The following is a 16,155-nucleotide window of genomic DNA, read 5'->3' as shown; positions in this document are numbered from 1 at the left end:
GCTCAAGGATTTTTATTTTTTTTGTTTACTTTGGAACACTTTCCCTGGTATATTTATGGATGTGTGTTCAAGTTTGCATTAAATATTGACCTCTTTTCATGGGCTTTAGACTGATTTGTGTTTTAATGTATTGTAGTTTATTTGGAGGTGGGTGAGGATTTTAAATAATGTTTAGTTCCAGGCTTTTCACCCTCTCCCATGTCAAATCCATCCTAAAGACCCACCTTTTCTGTGAGGTCCACAAACAGCAAAAGTCAAATAACTCTCAGCTCCTCCTTCCTTTAAGTCCCCCTCTCTGTCCTGTCTTAGGATCCTGAGGCCATCTGTATGCCTGTTTTGTACAGCACCAACATACCTTCAGCACTTCAGTAATATTTGGGGGTGCTTACATTATGATAGGCGTTTATAAAAATGTCTCTTGCAGTTGCTGCTGTGCTAAGCTATTGCTTTATTCCTCTCACATTTCCCCCTAAACATACTCCTGCAACCAGGTAGACAGCTCTTTAAATAACCCACTAACACTGATTTTGAAGTGATGTGAACTACTGTAGAAAAATTGCTACCCACCCCTGTGTTCCTAGCCACATGCTTCAGAAGCTTTGGGACAGGAATCAGGAAAGCAGTATGGCACCACTTAGAATGTAGACACTTAAGTTTCAGTGGGGAAAAAATAGTTTGTGACTTAAGAAATCAAGTAAAAGTGAAATGAGACATTCTCCTCTTGGAAGACATAAACTGGCTGGAAAAAAAATCACAACTGCTTTTAAGTAAGCTTGCATCAAAATAGCTTTTTGTGTGTGCTGATTGAAAGAAAACTGTAAATGACTTTCATGGGTTAAAATAATAATGTGTGCTCAGTTTTATTGTGCTTCCTTCCCACTAATGCTGCTTGAAATTGCTCTGGTGGGAAGGTGATTCTGCTTGACCTTTGTCCAGCGGGATATTATTGAGGCAAACAACCACCTAGTAAGTTTAAAAACTAGACATTATGTATAAGAAGAGCCTCTGCAGTTTATACTTGCTGGGATAAAAAGGTTATTTATCTGAATGCTTTAGTTTATGCTCTGATCACCAACTGGGGTCAGGAAGAAATTATCCCTTCCATCTTGAGTATAGCATTACATAAGTAGGGGCATCATGGATATTTTTCATCTTCCTATGAAATATACAGCCCTGGGCAGAGTTGGAGACAGGATACCACATGATCAAGTCTGATGCTCCAAGAGGTAGAGTGCTGGTTAATAAGGTCCATCTTTCAAACATGGACACTTTCATTTTCAACGATGATTCATTTACACAAAGTCCTTTTCCACTGAGACTTTCAATCTTGCCAATGAAAATATCAAAACCTGAATAAGTCTGCTACCTGCTGCTGAGCGTTCCAGATATCCCGAGTTCACCTCCTCTTCTGCGGATCTTTATGGAATGGAAAATAGAACTATTACAGTTCAGCACGCGTCAGCAAAAAATGGTTAAAGTCCAAATTAATTTTGGGCCAAATCTAGAAGCCCTTAGTCGTTACTCCCGTTAGTCCCAACACTCCCATTGAAACGAGTGAACGTTTTGGGTAAGGACAGAATAAAAGCTAAATTGGGAATTCAGCATTTGGCCTGTCAAATGCAGCCATTCTCCGTAGAGCCCGACAAAATATAAATGCTTACCCCAGTATTGATTTTATGTTTCTTCTCCTGTCACCATCTTTATAGAATCACCAATAAAATAGATACCTTATGCCAGATTAATTACAGCTCTAAATACACTGGCTTCAGCCCATACATACTGCATTAACGCTTGGAAGTCCAGATGTGTAGTTCATGAGCACCAGACTTTTCTTTTTTTTTCCCAAGCCAGAGCGTGTTCACCTGTGTACATGGCGAGTCAGCTAACTTTGTCCTCCAGCATCATTTCCTGAAAGAGAAGCACCATGGGTTTTAATTGATTTGATTAAATAATAAATGATACATTCTTGTATCTCAGCCTAGGCAACATTTCCAGTCCATAAATCTAGGGCTTTGAAAGGAAGAGCTTTTAAATCGTGTATAAATTGCAGTAATTCCTCCACCTAAGGCACTGTTGTACAACGTTACATTATTAGTTGCTGTCTTCTAGCACTGAACAGGGAACTTCAATAGAATAAATAAAACATTTTTATCCCTTAAAGCTACCGTGTCTCCATCCTTGCTTCACTGTAGACCGCTTTGTACAGGAGCTTTCCCCAGCCCCTCACTATTTGGCTTCCTGCTACAGATAGGAAGAAACCTTCTCACAGTGCTTGGAGAGGGAGAATCTCTCCGTTTCATAGCTAGGCTTGTACCTTTGTTATGTCGGGGAACTATCTTACAACTTTTCTTTCCTTACATGACTCCACATGTCTGTCTCTCTTCCCTGCTAGCCTTTTAAATAGGTAGAGCATGATTTTACAATAGTAACCCAAAATATTATAGTAGCACTACAATGAGATGCATTGCTTAGGTCCAATACAATAGACTATTGGTTGTTCTAGGTGTCCAGCATCTGATACTTCAGTCAATTAACAACGCTGGCAAATGCCCAGCCTCTTCCCTTCCACTTAACCCATCCCACATCAGTGCAGCGGGCTCACATGTAGGTATACAACTCAAAGATATTCAGCCAAATTTTCATAAATGGCCACTGATTTGGGGTGACTACATTTCTGGGTCCCCAACTTGCGACCTGGGGCCAGATTCCCAGAAGTGCTGGTCATTTGCAGCTGCCATTGAGCTAACTGGAGTCGAGGATACCTGAAGAAAAGAGTACTTGTGGCACCTTAGAGACTAACAAATTTATTTGAGCATAAGCTTTCGAGGATGCCTGAGTACTTCTGAAAATTAGGCCCAAAGGGCATCTAGTTAGATGCCCCAAAATCAGTGGCCAGTTTGAAGTCAGTGCCAAGGGGGGATTTTAAACCTTTCTAGGTTATAACTCCTTCACTTGATCTGTAGATTTACCAACCCATGTTCAGCAAGGCAGATGCCTATGTGTATGGCCAAGCAGATGCACATGGTATGTCCTCAAGGTCTTTTGAAAGGAAAGTTTCAACATTAAGATGACAGGTCCTGTGTGTGCAAACAGTTGGTAACTCAAGTGAAAACTACCCTAAAATGTCCTGCTCTGTTGCATCCATGGCCTGAGCTATAAGATACAGTATGTAACTGATTGGAGAAGGTGAGTGCTAGTCCTGTATACAGTAAGTAGTACATTGTTAATTACACTCTAGGGGCTTTCCTAGGCACCATGTAAACACTGAATGTCCTGCATTATTTAAACATACAGCAGACAAACGGGTCCCTGAACTCCAGTATGATTTCATTTCAGAAAGAACCCTGCAGGTTTCTTTTTTCCTTAATCCAATTGCAACAGGGAATTAAAAGCCTAATTATTTTCTAAAGGATGGTGCAACCTGCACAGTCCTTCTAATTCCTAGGGAATTGCAGCTTCACATCACTTCTTCCTTGGGACAGCTGCCAATGCCACAGTTTGACTTGTAGGCCCAGATCCACCAAGCTACTCTGTGTGGATGGGCCCTGTGCTCTCACACAGCTCTCCTGCCTTCACTGGTGCTCCCTGCAGGGTCAGGAGTCCACCTGCGTTGCAGTATGTGAACTTGTTTGTAGCCTGTCTCATATATTTTGGTGCCAGATAAATAATAATAGTGGATGAAATTCGCAAATGCAGATATTTGTACAGCCCTCTTAATGCATATCTGTACATTTGAAAATCTGATCCAATCATAATTTTGGTATTTTGCCAGATGTATCAATCCAAGCCTCTTTGTTCTACACATCATTCTGGATAACTTGAAAACATGCTTGTTAGGTTTCTGGTACTTCCTGGTTCTGGCTTGGTTGGGAAAGACTACAAAACTGTCCTTTCTCTCATGGCTATTTCTGCACTTTGATTTCAAGTTCTATATTGTGAAAACAAGAGAATGGTTCTAACTAAACTCTTTTGAACATGAAATAAAAATTGTACTGAAGTCTGTTCTCTGAAGTGATTTCAAGGGATTATCAAGTATTTGAATCTTCTGACTTCTGTTTCTGTAATACATTGTGATGATGAGTCTAAAGTATATAAACGAATAAACTGTGAACATTTCCCTCAAATAGAGCTCCTTCTTTCTAATGCTGGTGTAAGGGTTCCCTTTTTATATGGCATTTGCTTTCCAGCTTAGCTCCACTGCTGCCCATCAGAAGTTCCCCTTTAATTTGGTAGATCTGGCATTTGCACATGCCTCACAGCGCCATAACCATTAAATATTTGGCTGCCTTTGGCAACCTTCTTCTCAGTCTTTGTAATGCATTTGGCCCCGCCTTCTTAGATGCGTCCTGTTTGAAAGCCTGTGTTCCAAAAACAGCCACGTACCAAGGGAACGCCGTATTGGTGAATGTGTTGATACTTTACAGGACAGATACTCAGAAATTCCAAGAATTTCCCCACTATATCTTTAAGCAGATCATGACCTTGTATTTCATTTGATTGTGCTTTCCCTCCATTAACCTTTTATTCTTAACACTGATATCTTGCCATTCACAGATGATGGGAAGTTGTCCTTGGAGGAGTTCCAGGCTTTTTTTTCAGACGGGACTCTTAACGAAGAAGAACTTGAACAGCTCTTTCATACCATTGACTCAGACAACACCAGGTAAGCATATAAATCTTTGTCCATTTCTTTCCCACTGACATAGATTTTAGGACTCTTGATGTGCAACTATTAAAGTTTTGTTTCTTGAAAGATCTAAACATGTGCAAGGTATACTGTGATGGAATTCTTCTGCCAGCCTTGAGGGGCTTCATTTTTTCAAGGTTTGATCTCCCATCGTGAAGACCATTAGGGCTCCTTGTTCTCCTGGTATAAGTTCAACACATTTCCTGAAGCACAGCCTGTTTATGAAAATCTCTGAAATTATACATTTTCAATAATAGGGACAAGCAGCTAACCTTTTGATTTTTTCCCTTCTTTCTAGAAAGTTTTGCTAGGGCTATCTAATCTAGCTATCCTGATCTGTCTGTGAGTTTCTAATGCAGCTGTTGTTAGAATCCTAGAATCATAGGCCTGCAAGGGACCTTGAGAGGTCATCTAGTCTGGTTTCTTACACTCATGGCAGGACTAAGTATTATCTAGACCATCCCTGACAGGTGTTTGTCTAACCTGCTCTTAAAAATCTCCAATAGTGGAGATTTTACATCCTCTCTAGGCAATTTATTCCAGTGCTTAACCACCCTGACAGTTAGGAAGTTTTTCCTAATGTCCAACCTAAACCTCCTTTTCTGCAATTTAAGCCCATTGTCCTATCCTCAGAGGTTAAGAAAAACAATTTTTCTCCCTCCTCCTTGTAACAACCTTTTATGTCCTTGAAAACTGTTATCATGTCCCCTCTGTCTTCTCTGCTCCAGACTAAACAAACTCAAATTTTTCAAACTTCCCTCATAGGTCATGTTTTCTAGACCTTTAATCATTTTTGTTGCTCTTCTCTGGACTTTCTCCAATTTGTCCACATCCTTCCTGAAATGTGGCACCCAGAACTGGACACAATACTCCAGCTGAGGCCTAATCAGCGCAGAGTAGAGCGGAAGAATTACTTCTCATGTCTTGCTTACAACACTCCTGCTAATACATCCCAGAATGATGTTTGCTTTTTTTGTAACAGCGTTACACTCTTGACTCATATTTAGCTTGTGGTCCACTCTGACCCCCCCGATCCCTTTCTGCAGTGCTCCTTCTTAGGCAGTCATTTCCCAATTTGTATGTATGCAAGTGATTGCTCCTTCCTAAATGGAGTACTTTGCATTTGTCCTTATGGAATTTCATCCTATTTACTTCAGACCATTTCTCCAGTTTGTCCAGATCATTTTGAATTATAATCCTATCCTATCCACCAAAGCACTTGCAGCCCCTCCCAGCTTGGTATTGGCTGCAAACTTTGTAAGTGTACTCTCTATGCCATTGATGAAGATATTGAACAGAACCAGACCCAGAACTGATCCCTGCGGGACCCCACTCGTTATGTTCTTCCAGCATGACTGTGTACCACTGAGAACTTCTCTCTCAGAATGGTTTTCTAACCAGTTTTGCACCCACCTGAGAGTAGCTCCATCTAGGTTGCATTTCCCTAGTTTGTTTATGAGAAGGTCATGCGAGATAGTATCAAAAGCTTTACTAAAGTCAAGATATACTACATCTAGCACTTCCACCCTATCCACAAGGCTAGTTACCCTCTCCAAGAAAGCTGTTAGGTTGGTTTGATATGATTTGTTCTTGACAAATCCATGCTGACTGTTACTTATCACCTTATTATCTTCTAGATGTTTGCAAATTGAGTCGCTAATTATTTCCTCCATTATCTTTCTGGGTACATAAATTAAGCTGACTGGTCTGTAATTCCCTGGGTTGTCCTTATTTCCCTTTTTATAGAATGGCACTATATTTGCCCTTTTCCAGTCTTCTGGAATCTCTCCCGTCTTCCATGACTTTTCAAAGATAATCGCGAATGGCTCAGATATCTCCTCAGTCAGCTCCTTGAGTATTCTAGGATGCATTTCATCAGGCCCTGGTGACTTGAAGACATCTAATTTGTCTAAGTAATTTTTAACTTGTTCTTTCCCCATTTTAGCCTCTTCTGATCCTACGTCATTTTCACTGGCATTCACTATGTTAGATGTTCAATTGCCACCAACCTTCTTGGTGAAAACTGAAAAAAAAAAAGTCATTAAGCACCTCTGCCATTTCCACATTTTCTGTTATTGTTTTTCCATCCTCATTGAGTAATGGGCCTACCCTGTCCTTGGTCTTCCTCTTGCTTCTAATGTATTTGTAGAATGTTTTCTTGTTATCCTTTATGTCTCTAGCTAGTTTGATCTCGTTTTGTGTCTTGGCCTTTTTAATTTTGTCCCTACATATTTGTGTTATTTGCTTACATTCATCCTTTGTAATTTGACCTAGTTTCCACTTTTTGTGGGGCTCTTTTTTTATTTTTAGATCATTGAAGATCTCCTGGTTAAGCCAGGGTGGTCTCTTGCCAGATTTCCTGTCTTTCCTACGAAGTGGGATAGTTTGCTCTTGTGCCCTTAATAATGTCTGTTTGAAAAAATGGCCAACTTATATTTGTAGTGAATGAGCTCCAGTTCTTGACATGAGCTAACTGCAAACACAACCCAATGGAAATTCTGTGGTTTGAAGGCTTAAAGGATCAGGCTCTTAATGTTACACCATAAAAATATTGGCTTTTCATTAATTAGTAAGGCTGGATAAACTGGTTAAGAAATGGTAAGAATTGACCTGAACCTTTACTGCAGAACTCCCATCAAATCCAAGTTTTGTTTTCTGTAGTTTGAAAAAATGTATCTAAAGGAAGTAAAAATACCAAAATACCTTGAGTGGCTCTCCTAGGATTGTCTTGTAGGGTCGTAATACATCTCGGAAAGAATTACAATAACAATGTGAAGGATAGTGTGGGAGTCAGGGGAATAAAAAGAAGAGGGCATTCTTAATCTGGACTGTAGCAAAAATCAGACTGACACTACTCTGCCATGGTAGCAGAGACACTGACTCTAGTTCCGTCTCAATATAACAGAGAGGCGGAACATGGCAGGGTTTACATGATCAAGGTTGTGGGACTCAGGAATGCTCTGTTGCTGGTCTGAAATAATCCATATTTGCTAAGTTTTATGGTGTTGCACAATGCTTGTTAATTTCATTTGGCCTTTGCGGAAAAGTAAGAGGGCTAAAGTCCAGACTGCTGTATGGAGTTTAGTATCTGGTTATGGGTTGCTGCTTAGTGGAAGTGGTGAGCTTGATTGTGTTGCATTTTGCTTTTGTGACTTTAAATAATTGGCAACGTACTTAGAGACTGTGTATGGGCCCTTCTTACTCCTAAACTAAAAAGAAATGAAAATGGGCAACTGTTCTAAATGTTTTGCAGTAGTGCGCATAGAAAACATGCCATATAATACTGTGCTATGCAAGTTACAGCACATTGTGTGCTTGACTGATGTCTGAATTCTTGCACAGCCCCCAGCTGCTACACGTGTTGCAACTAGCTTTGGGTTCTAATGAGTTGTCGTGTCTTTTTACCCACAGTTAAACTAGTGGGCATTGCATTAGAAAGAGGTCAATTTTAAACATTTTCTGTTTTGCTCCTAGCTGAGGATGTGAAACAAGCAGCCCGAGATATTTTTTATAACTATTTTTTCAACTTTTGAAGAACAGTTTCATCTAAACACTTGAATATCCAGGTGTTCTAATTAGATGTGTCAGATTCCTGCATTGTTAGTGGTGATTTGCTTAGACTCCTAGTGCCAGCACTATCTTAGTTTAATTCAAAAAAATCTATAAAATGTTCAGCAAAAAAACAACCTCCCCACCCCATATATATATACACACACACACATAAAATATTTGAAAACCTATTTATCTAGTCTTTGAAATCCTTAAGGACAAGATGCTTTCAGAGTGCCATCCTGGTTTAACATCTGGTGTTCTTGGCTGAAGCAAAAACTTCGGATTTTGGTCATAGTTCCAAGTTAAATCTTAGCATAAATTTATGAATTTTTAACATCAAGATAAATCTACCAAAACTGAGAGAGAGAACATTTTGTAAGTGGCAGAAACTTTGTCCCCAGTCCCTAGCTCGCTAGTGCCAGGCTTCCCTCAAGCAAAAGCAATTTATATAATCTGCTCTAGAATTGTGTGGATAGTTTTCAAGCTTTTTAAAATGCTTTAAAATTTTTGGAATAAAAATTGAAGTAAATTTCAAAATAAACAGACATTTTGAATGGAAAACTCAAAACATTTCATTCTGAATATGTTGAAACAAAAGGTTTTCAGGTTTTTTTTATCTTTTGTTTTTGATTGAAACAATTAATTGATTTTTTGCCAAGAAGCTGCTTAAAGTTTTGGTCAGCCTGAATCTGCATTTTTTGGTGAAATAGTTTTAGCTGAAAATTTTCTCCCAGCTGTAGCATGCATTTTGCCACAAAGGTGAAAAGACAGTCGGACTACCAAGGGAAAGGAATTTGTGTCAGCTGCCCTGCGCTGAGAATGCCTTCCCACCAGCTCCTAGATGTCTAAATCTATAGCTTGTTAGCACAAATGCTCCAGCTAATCTCAACTGCCGTGGAGAGAATAAGGAGGGGAAAGTTAATCTCTCTAACCTGAGTTAGCCTCCATTCCTGGTGGATCATAGGCACCCTGCACTAGCTGTTCCTCTAGCGATATCCTTTTTGGTACCAGATCTAACTTCCAAGTGGGTCACCTCATGTAGATCATATAATAATCCAAATTAGGAATCACAGAAGCATGTATGACAATGGCAAGGTCCAGAGTTGAGGGAAATGGTCACCTGACTAGGAAAAGTGCTTTTACACTTTTCATGTCCTCTGAGATCAGTTAGGAAACCTAGAGTGCTGTAAAACTGCAGCACTTGAGTAAAGGGCATTGAAATCACTCAGCAATGGGGACAGGAGTCACCCCCTCTCTGCCATTGTGATCTTTTCTCCTGACGTGTCTTGTTTTGATTACACCTTAGTTTTATTCAAATCCCAGCCTCAGCGAGGCACTAGAAAAAACAAGGTAATTGTGTCATCCAGATCTCATGAAAATAAGACATCGACTGTTGTCTGCATGCTGATGACATCAAAGCCCCATACATTCCCATTGGACCGGAAGAATTAAGACGAGAATCCTGTGGAATCTCACATGAGATCTCTTTGGGCAGCTGAATTATCACAAAAGCAAAAAAACCACCTGGAGATGAGGGAGGAACAAAAACCACTCAGATAATATTCTCTAACCCCGCTAGGATCTGTAAGCAGAGCAACAGTGGCTTAGGCTGCTGACAGACCTGAAAGAATTATTATGCATGCCTGATCTTCACACACCAATGAGAGTGGGACCCAGACTGACAGAAAAGGAAACCCTGAGGAAACCCTGATGACTCCCGCTGGCGCTCCAGGGTGCCTTTTCTGTTCCTTCCATGAGGAATTTTGGTAACTCATGCTTTTTAAATCTTGCAAAATAAAAAATTCTCTGGCCTACTGGGATAACACTGTTCAGTATAGCATTTAATCATCTAACATTTGTAGTTGGGGACAATGCTAAATATGATTAATAATATTCCCTTTCTTGTTATCACCATTCCGACAAGTATTACTCCCTGCTTCTTACATTCTGTCTGGAGTCTGGTATGTTCTGAAATTATTGGTTTTGAATTAGTTTATTGTCAGACATAATATTTATTGTCAGACATAATATTGTCAGATTTTTCTTATAAGGAAATTTCTCTATACAGTAAAAGACAAAGGCTGAAATATCAGATGGGTACTGTGCATTTTCTTTCAAATAAGAATACAGGGCATATTAACTTTATCTTTCTAAAGGCAATTTGAATTAAAATTAATTGCTGGTTGAAAAGATAAGTTAATTTATTTTCAAAGCTATTTTGGTATTTCATTTTAACTGTGTGCTTTTCTCTTACTCCTCCATCACGTTTGCTTAGTGTGCAGTTCTAAAGATTTTGTGACTTAAATTACTTTGTAGCTAGAGTAGTGCTAGATTAAGAAAATTATGTTCTTGCTGAATATTAATAATTGCTGTTACCAGCCAAATTATAAAATGTTGATTCCATTTCCAGAGTTCTTATAGGCACAGGGGAACTGACTTAGTTGAATAGGAACATCTAGTTTGGTTTCTTGACTTCCTTGAGACAATAAAGGCTCATTTGGAAGATGATGGTTAACCTGAGAAAAATGAAGAGGAAGGTCACAATGCAGGGGGAAAATGAATACTTAATGACCCAAGAGCAAGTCTGTGCTACTGCCTATGGGTACCCAGCTAGAACACGCTACAGCTCGGCAAGTTATTTTTTAAAGGATAAGAATCCCCCAGCAAAATGTGTTCTTGTCATCAGGGGGGAGGCTTTAGGTGTTTAACTAAAATGAGATATCCAAAAATAGCCTTGAAACATTAATGAGGCTTGTTCTCAATACTACTTTGCCTAGAAAGTGTCATTTAAGAGGTTAATGATGTGGCACTATAGGCATGTGCTACAAGAACTGTTTTGTATAATGTGATTATGGAAAATCAGCAGCAGTATCTTTGTGGGTTTTCAGTCCCTTTAATACTTTGCTCTCTTTATCTGCTATTTTTCTTTCAGAGCAGATTAGAGTTCCAGGACAAGCGAGATCTCTTTAAAAGAGCAAGTCCCTATTCATATCTTCAATGGGCTAGCAGATGAACAAAGTTGTGTGTCTATAAGCAACTTCCCCCTGCTTCTTCAGGGGATTCCTCATCCTTTTAAATAATCTCTGCTCTGTTCTTGGCCTTTCTTTTGGATCTGAAACCAACCTTATTCATCTTTCACTGCTCATACTGTTGCTTGTTGCTAAGGCACTCAGATAGATGGTATAAATGAACTGTGACAAAGAGCAGAAGGAACATGTCCATCTTGCCCTCTGTATTCCTCCAATGGTTAAGACTAGCAGAGGAAGCATGCTTCGCTCTACCGAAACAACTGCATGTGAGGCAAATACTGCAAAATCCCAAACTGACTTCACAGAAAAGAAGAATGAAATCATGTTTCTCTTATTAATTACTCCCATAATGTCTTAGAGATATTCCAAATGGAGAAGATGCTATTCCTGTCCCCACTACCTTTTGTGAAACATGGAAGAAGATGGGAAGGAAAGAGATCCACCAATACCTTCTCCATCCAAAGATTCATATGCGAGACATGATCACTGCTCCTGGAGGAGAGAATTAAGCCTAGATATCCCTGCCACTATCTTCTGGTGGAAAGGCCTTCCTGACTCCAAATTTAACCATTCGGTTAGGCTTGAACATGTGAGTGTAAATCACCACACTTAAGCATCTACCCACTTTATACCCCTAATGCAAATTGTCTATTTTTCCCCCTTAACATTTACTGATGGTGAAAAGCTCTTTATGTATAACAAGGCCAGAAACAGCACATCCGCCTGAGGGGAGAGGAGAGCCAAAATCAGGGGCGCTGGAACAATTTGTATAATGGGAGGAGTGGGGGGGTGGTGGGAGCCATTGAACCAAACTGTAAACCCTGTATATGATGGAAACCACTTCAAGCCAAGGGGTGCGGCCGCACTCCCCGCACCCCTAGTTCCGGCACCTGTGGCCAAAGTGGAAAATCACTGTAACTACTCTGTTTGATTTGGACTCTTACACGTGTGATCTGCCACACCCATTGTCACCAACGCAGACTTTGGTCAAATCTGCCTCCAGAATCGTCGTCTTCCCCAGTGTATCTAAAGCAGACCCTGCTGCCGTGGGTTCCATCAGCACCTCTTGCCTCTTCCTGGGGCTGAGCAGTAGCATGATGGTGATGATGTTACTAACCTAGACGTAGAATAGGGAGGCATAGCATCACCAGAAATTAATTTCTAATGGAGGAAGGAAATAAACATACTGGGTCAGGTGGTCAAGCACCTATATAGCTCTCTTAGAGCCAGGCAAAAGCTGTCTCAGGATTGTAAAAATTGGTGATAGTCGCAGAGTATTTGTCAGGTAGATCTGAGGGTCACTGCACACAGGATGCAGAACTCTTCGTCAAAACAAAGTGCGGGGAGGGAGGGGGATGATCCAGGAAACTCCAGAGTCTGCTCTCAATTGTGACTTCCATGGGAATTGAGGGAGGTCAACAACTTACCAAGTGCAGGCCCGTAATGAGCAGGAGAGATTCTGTGAATGCTCCACTTTCTGCTCTACAAACTCGAACACTCAGCAGCTCTTGGACCTGCTCTTTCATTAGCTGGTTTTGATATAATAATCCCAAATGCAAGCAGCTGCATTAGCAAAAAGTACTAAGTCATCACACTGAAATTTTATTAATTGGTATCTTGGTAAGAAACTGCTATGAATGGAAATTGTCACACTGTCTGGAGTGGCTCGCATTCTTCCCGGGCTGCCTGGCACTGCAATTGGGCCAGTTGCTTTGTAGTATCTGGGGCAGATAAACTCTCAGTTTCTAATCTGGGGCTTTCTTTTTATGGGATTTTCCCCTCTCATCACATAACTTTTCAAGGTCTTTTATGTCAAAACCATCATATGACTGTGGTCCACTCCTTGTGACTGTTCCTTAACCTTTAAAAATTCTCAGTGTCAAGTTTAAACTTTTAACAGTGCTGGGTTATAATCTATAAATCCAGTTGACTGTGGCATATGAATCCTGCTGACTACGCCAATAGTCACACTGTCTGGAGTGGCTCACCAGCAAGAATACCAACCTCAGGGCAGGGCACAAACCCCAAACTGGTTGTGAGTTCTATACTTAGACAACCAACCAAGTAACAAATGTAAACTCCTCAGCACTATACAGCCTTAACGTAGAGTCTCAGACAGTCCCCTTGGGCATTCTGATCTTTCTTGCCACCCAGGCAAGTTTGACTCTGTGATAGATGGTCACTTTACACCAAAGATCACACAATATTCAGGTTACTCCCAGTCCCAAAGGACCAGTCACTTACCCCAGGTCAATTTGCACCAAAGACAATGCTTATAGCCAATCCTGTAACACACTAACTAAAGGTTTATTAACTAGGAAAAAGAAATGAGAGCTGTTTATAAGGTTAAAGGAGGTAAGCACACACTCACAAATAAGATACAATCTTAAATTCAAAAGGTAATAGAAACTTCTATAAAATCAAGCTTTTATGTCCTTTGGGGCTAACCCAAGCCAAGCATCTTGGGCATCTCTTTCTTATGTTCAGGAATCTTTGCCCCTCAGAGTCCAGACAGCATAAAGAGACCCTAATTCCCTCTGGTCAGGGATTTTTATCCCCTCCTTCCTAGAGTCCAAGCTGATGGGACGAGCATTTCTGCACGTAACCTCTGCATGGGTGGGTGAGCGGAGCAATCGACAAAGTATTTGTTCAACAATGGCCTATTTTGATTCCATAGTCCTTCCTGATGGGCAGGAGATCACACCTTCTGTAGGAATCCAGCATTTTGCATTAGACATTAGGTGAAGTTTTTTCGCCCTGTTTGGTGAGTTGCATAGTTTCAGAACAAATATTTTACAGTTATAGAGCAAACACATAAGTAGTACCTATAGAATGGGATACAGATAGTATAAATAGGATTAATACATGCAGCATCCTTGAAGAGAAATAGAAGGAACTCTGACTGTGAAGGGAAGAGAGAAAGGAAATTAGAGAGAGGAGGAATGAGAAGGACCTAAATCTGTAAAATTGTACGTATGCTGTTACACAAAACATCGTTCTAATCTGTGCAAGTTAAAATGTATGAGAGTGAAAGTGGGAAGAGTCTTAAATGTTGAATAAATAGATTTAGGGCAGCATTTTCAAAAATGCTGAAGTCCCATTTTCAAAAGAGACTTGGGCTTCTAAGGAATTTAGACTACTTGCCCAAGTCCCTTTTAAAAATGGCACTTACGCTATAAAGTTACTTAAGCATTTTTGAAATAGTTACCCCTATGTTGTGCTTGAGCAGCCTGACCCAAATGTCTGAAAATGTTACGTTTATATGCAATCAGCCTCTAATGTCTGTGCTCAAACTGGGGACTTGTGCAAGCTTTCTTAAAAACATGGCCTGAGAGCCTGAAGTGTGCTTTGTAAAGCAGAAGACTCCCAGCATTTACTCCTTTTTAAGCTGCAGTAAAGAGCATCATTTTCTGAAGTCTGATAACACCATTCCACAGGGCTTTCTGTTGACAGCTATTTTTTCATACAATAATAGACCTCAGAGACTGAATTTTCTTTGGTTTCTTGTCTTTTTTCAGATAAACTAATTAGTTTCACATCCACCTCTTTGAATAATGTTGAAAATGCCCCTCATTTGTGGCATGTCAGGAGTCTGCTGTAGGTGAAACTGATGTGAGCCTTTAAATTTAATCAGTGATCACAGTGCCTCATCTGCATTGCCACAGGAAATAACTTTCGTGTCTAGTTTATGGTGTTCTTCCCCCTCAGACTCTCTCTTTGCTAATGATAAATGTCATATTGCACTTGTTGATCTCCTTGATAAACAGATCTTCCTAATGGTAACACAGGCTTGTTTTGAATATCAGTGAGGGCAATTAGGGGACTGGAATCTTAGCTGATGTAACTGGGGTCCCAGTGGGGGCCAGGCAAGGTTACTCAATTAGGATGAACTGCAAAGAATGGGGCAGACAAACCCCAAAGCTGATAGATAATTCAATACTTAGATTTACCAGGCCAGCATAAAACAGCTTCTTTATTACCTCACTGCTTGCCCAAAAACCAACACCACAGTTCCCTTTAAGCAACCCAGCCTCAAGCCTCCATCCAGGCACCTAAGTCAAATATGATGAATATTTCTGAAAATCATATTTCATCATAAAAAGAAAAGGTTCTACCAATCCCAAAGGATCGGACACATTACCTCCCAGGTGATTGAATATTCCAGATCTTACCCAAATACATGCATACAGCCAATTCTTAGTAACTAAACTAAAATTTATTAAAAAACGAGAGAGAGAGAGAGAGTATGGTTAAAAGATCAATATACATACAGATATGAGTTTAATTCTTGAGGTTCAGATACATAGCAGAGATGGTGAGCTTCGTAGTTGCAAATAAATAGTTCATAGGTTATAGTCCAATGTCCAATATCCTATTCAGGGCGGACCAGTCAGCACTGGAATCTCAATCTGGTGGTTTAAGCTTCCCCTGATGAAGCATCAAGCAGATCTGAGATGGACAGGATCAGGACCCAAGGGTCTTTTTATACAGTGTTCTAGCATCCACTTGGCCACAAAGACCTGGGTAAACAATAGGCTTTTGATGTAACCTTCTGTTTTCTAAACACCTACTACAGGACAGGCCCAACAAAGAAAATAACAGAACACCACTAGCCATCACCTTCAGCCCCCAACTAAAACCTCTCCAGCGCATCATCAAAGATTTACAACCTATCCTGAAAAATGATCCCTCACTCTCACAGATCTTGGGAAACAGACCAGTCCTCGCTTACAGACAGCCCCCCAACCTGAAGCAAATATTCACCAGCAACCACACACCACACAACAAAAACACTAACCCAGGAATCTATCCTTGCAACAAAGCCCATTGCCAACTGTGTCCACATATCTATTCAGGGGACACCATCATAGGGCCTAATCAGATCAG

The 16,155-nt window shown here is 40.3% G+C and overlaps 1 protein-coding gene across 3 annotated transcripts in view; it reads left to right on the top strand.

The window, feature by feature from the left end:
- The window catches only part of NECAB2 (N-terminal EF-hand calcium binding protein 2), a 371,797-nt gene that overhangs the window by 148,401 nt on the left and 207,241 nt on the right, over positions 1-16,155 (top strand). For all 3 annotated transcript variants that reach the window (XM_074968570.1, XM_074968571.1, XM_074968568.1), the window contains one exon: positions 4,555-4,663. In XM_074968570.1, the coding sequence (XP_074824671.1) occupies positions 4,555-4,663 (109 nt within the window). The remainder of the gene's footprint in view (positions 1-4,554; positions 4,664-16,155) is intronic.

This window comes from Natator depressus, chromosome 12 (genome assembly GCF_965152275.1).
Source record: "Natator depressus isolate rNatDep1 chromosome 12, rNatDep2.hap1, whole genome shotgun sequence".
Lineage (NCBI taxonomy): Eukaryota > Metazoa > Chordata > Testudines > Cheloniidae > Natator > Natator depressus.
This window is presented reverse-complemented; position numbering and strand designations above follow the sequence as displayed.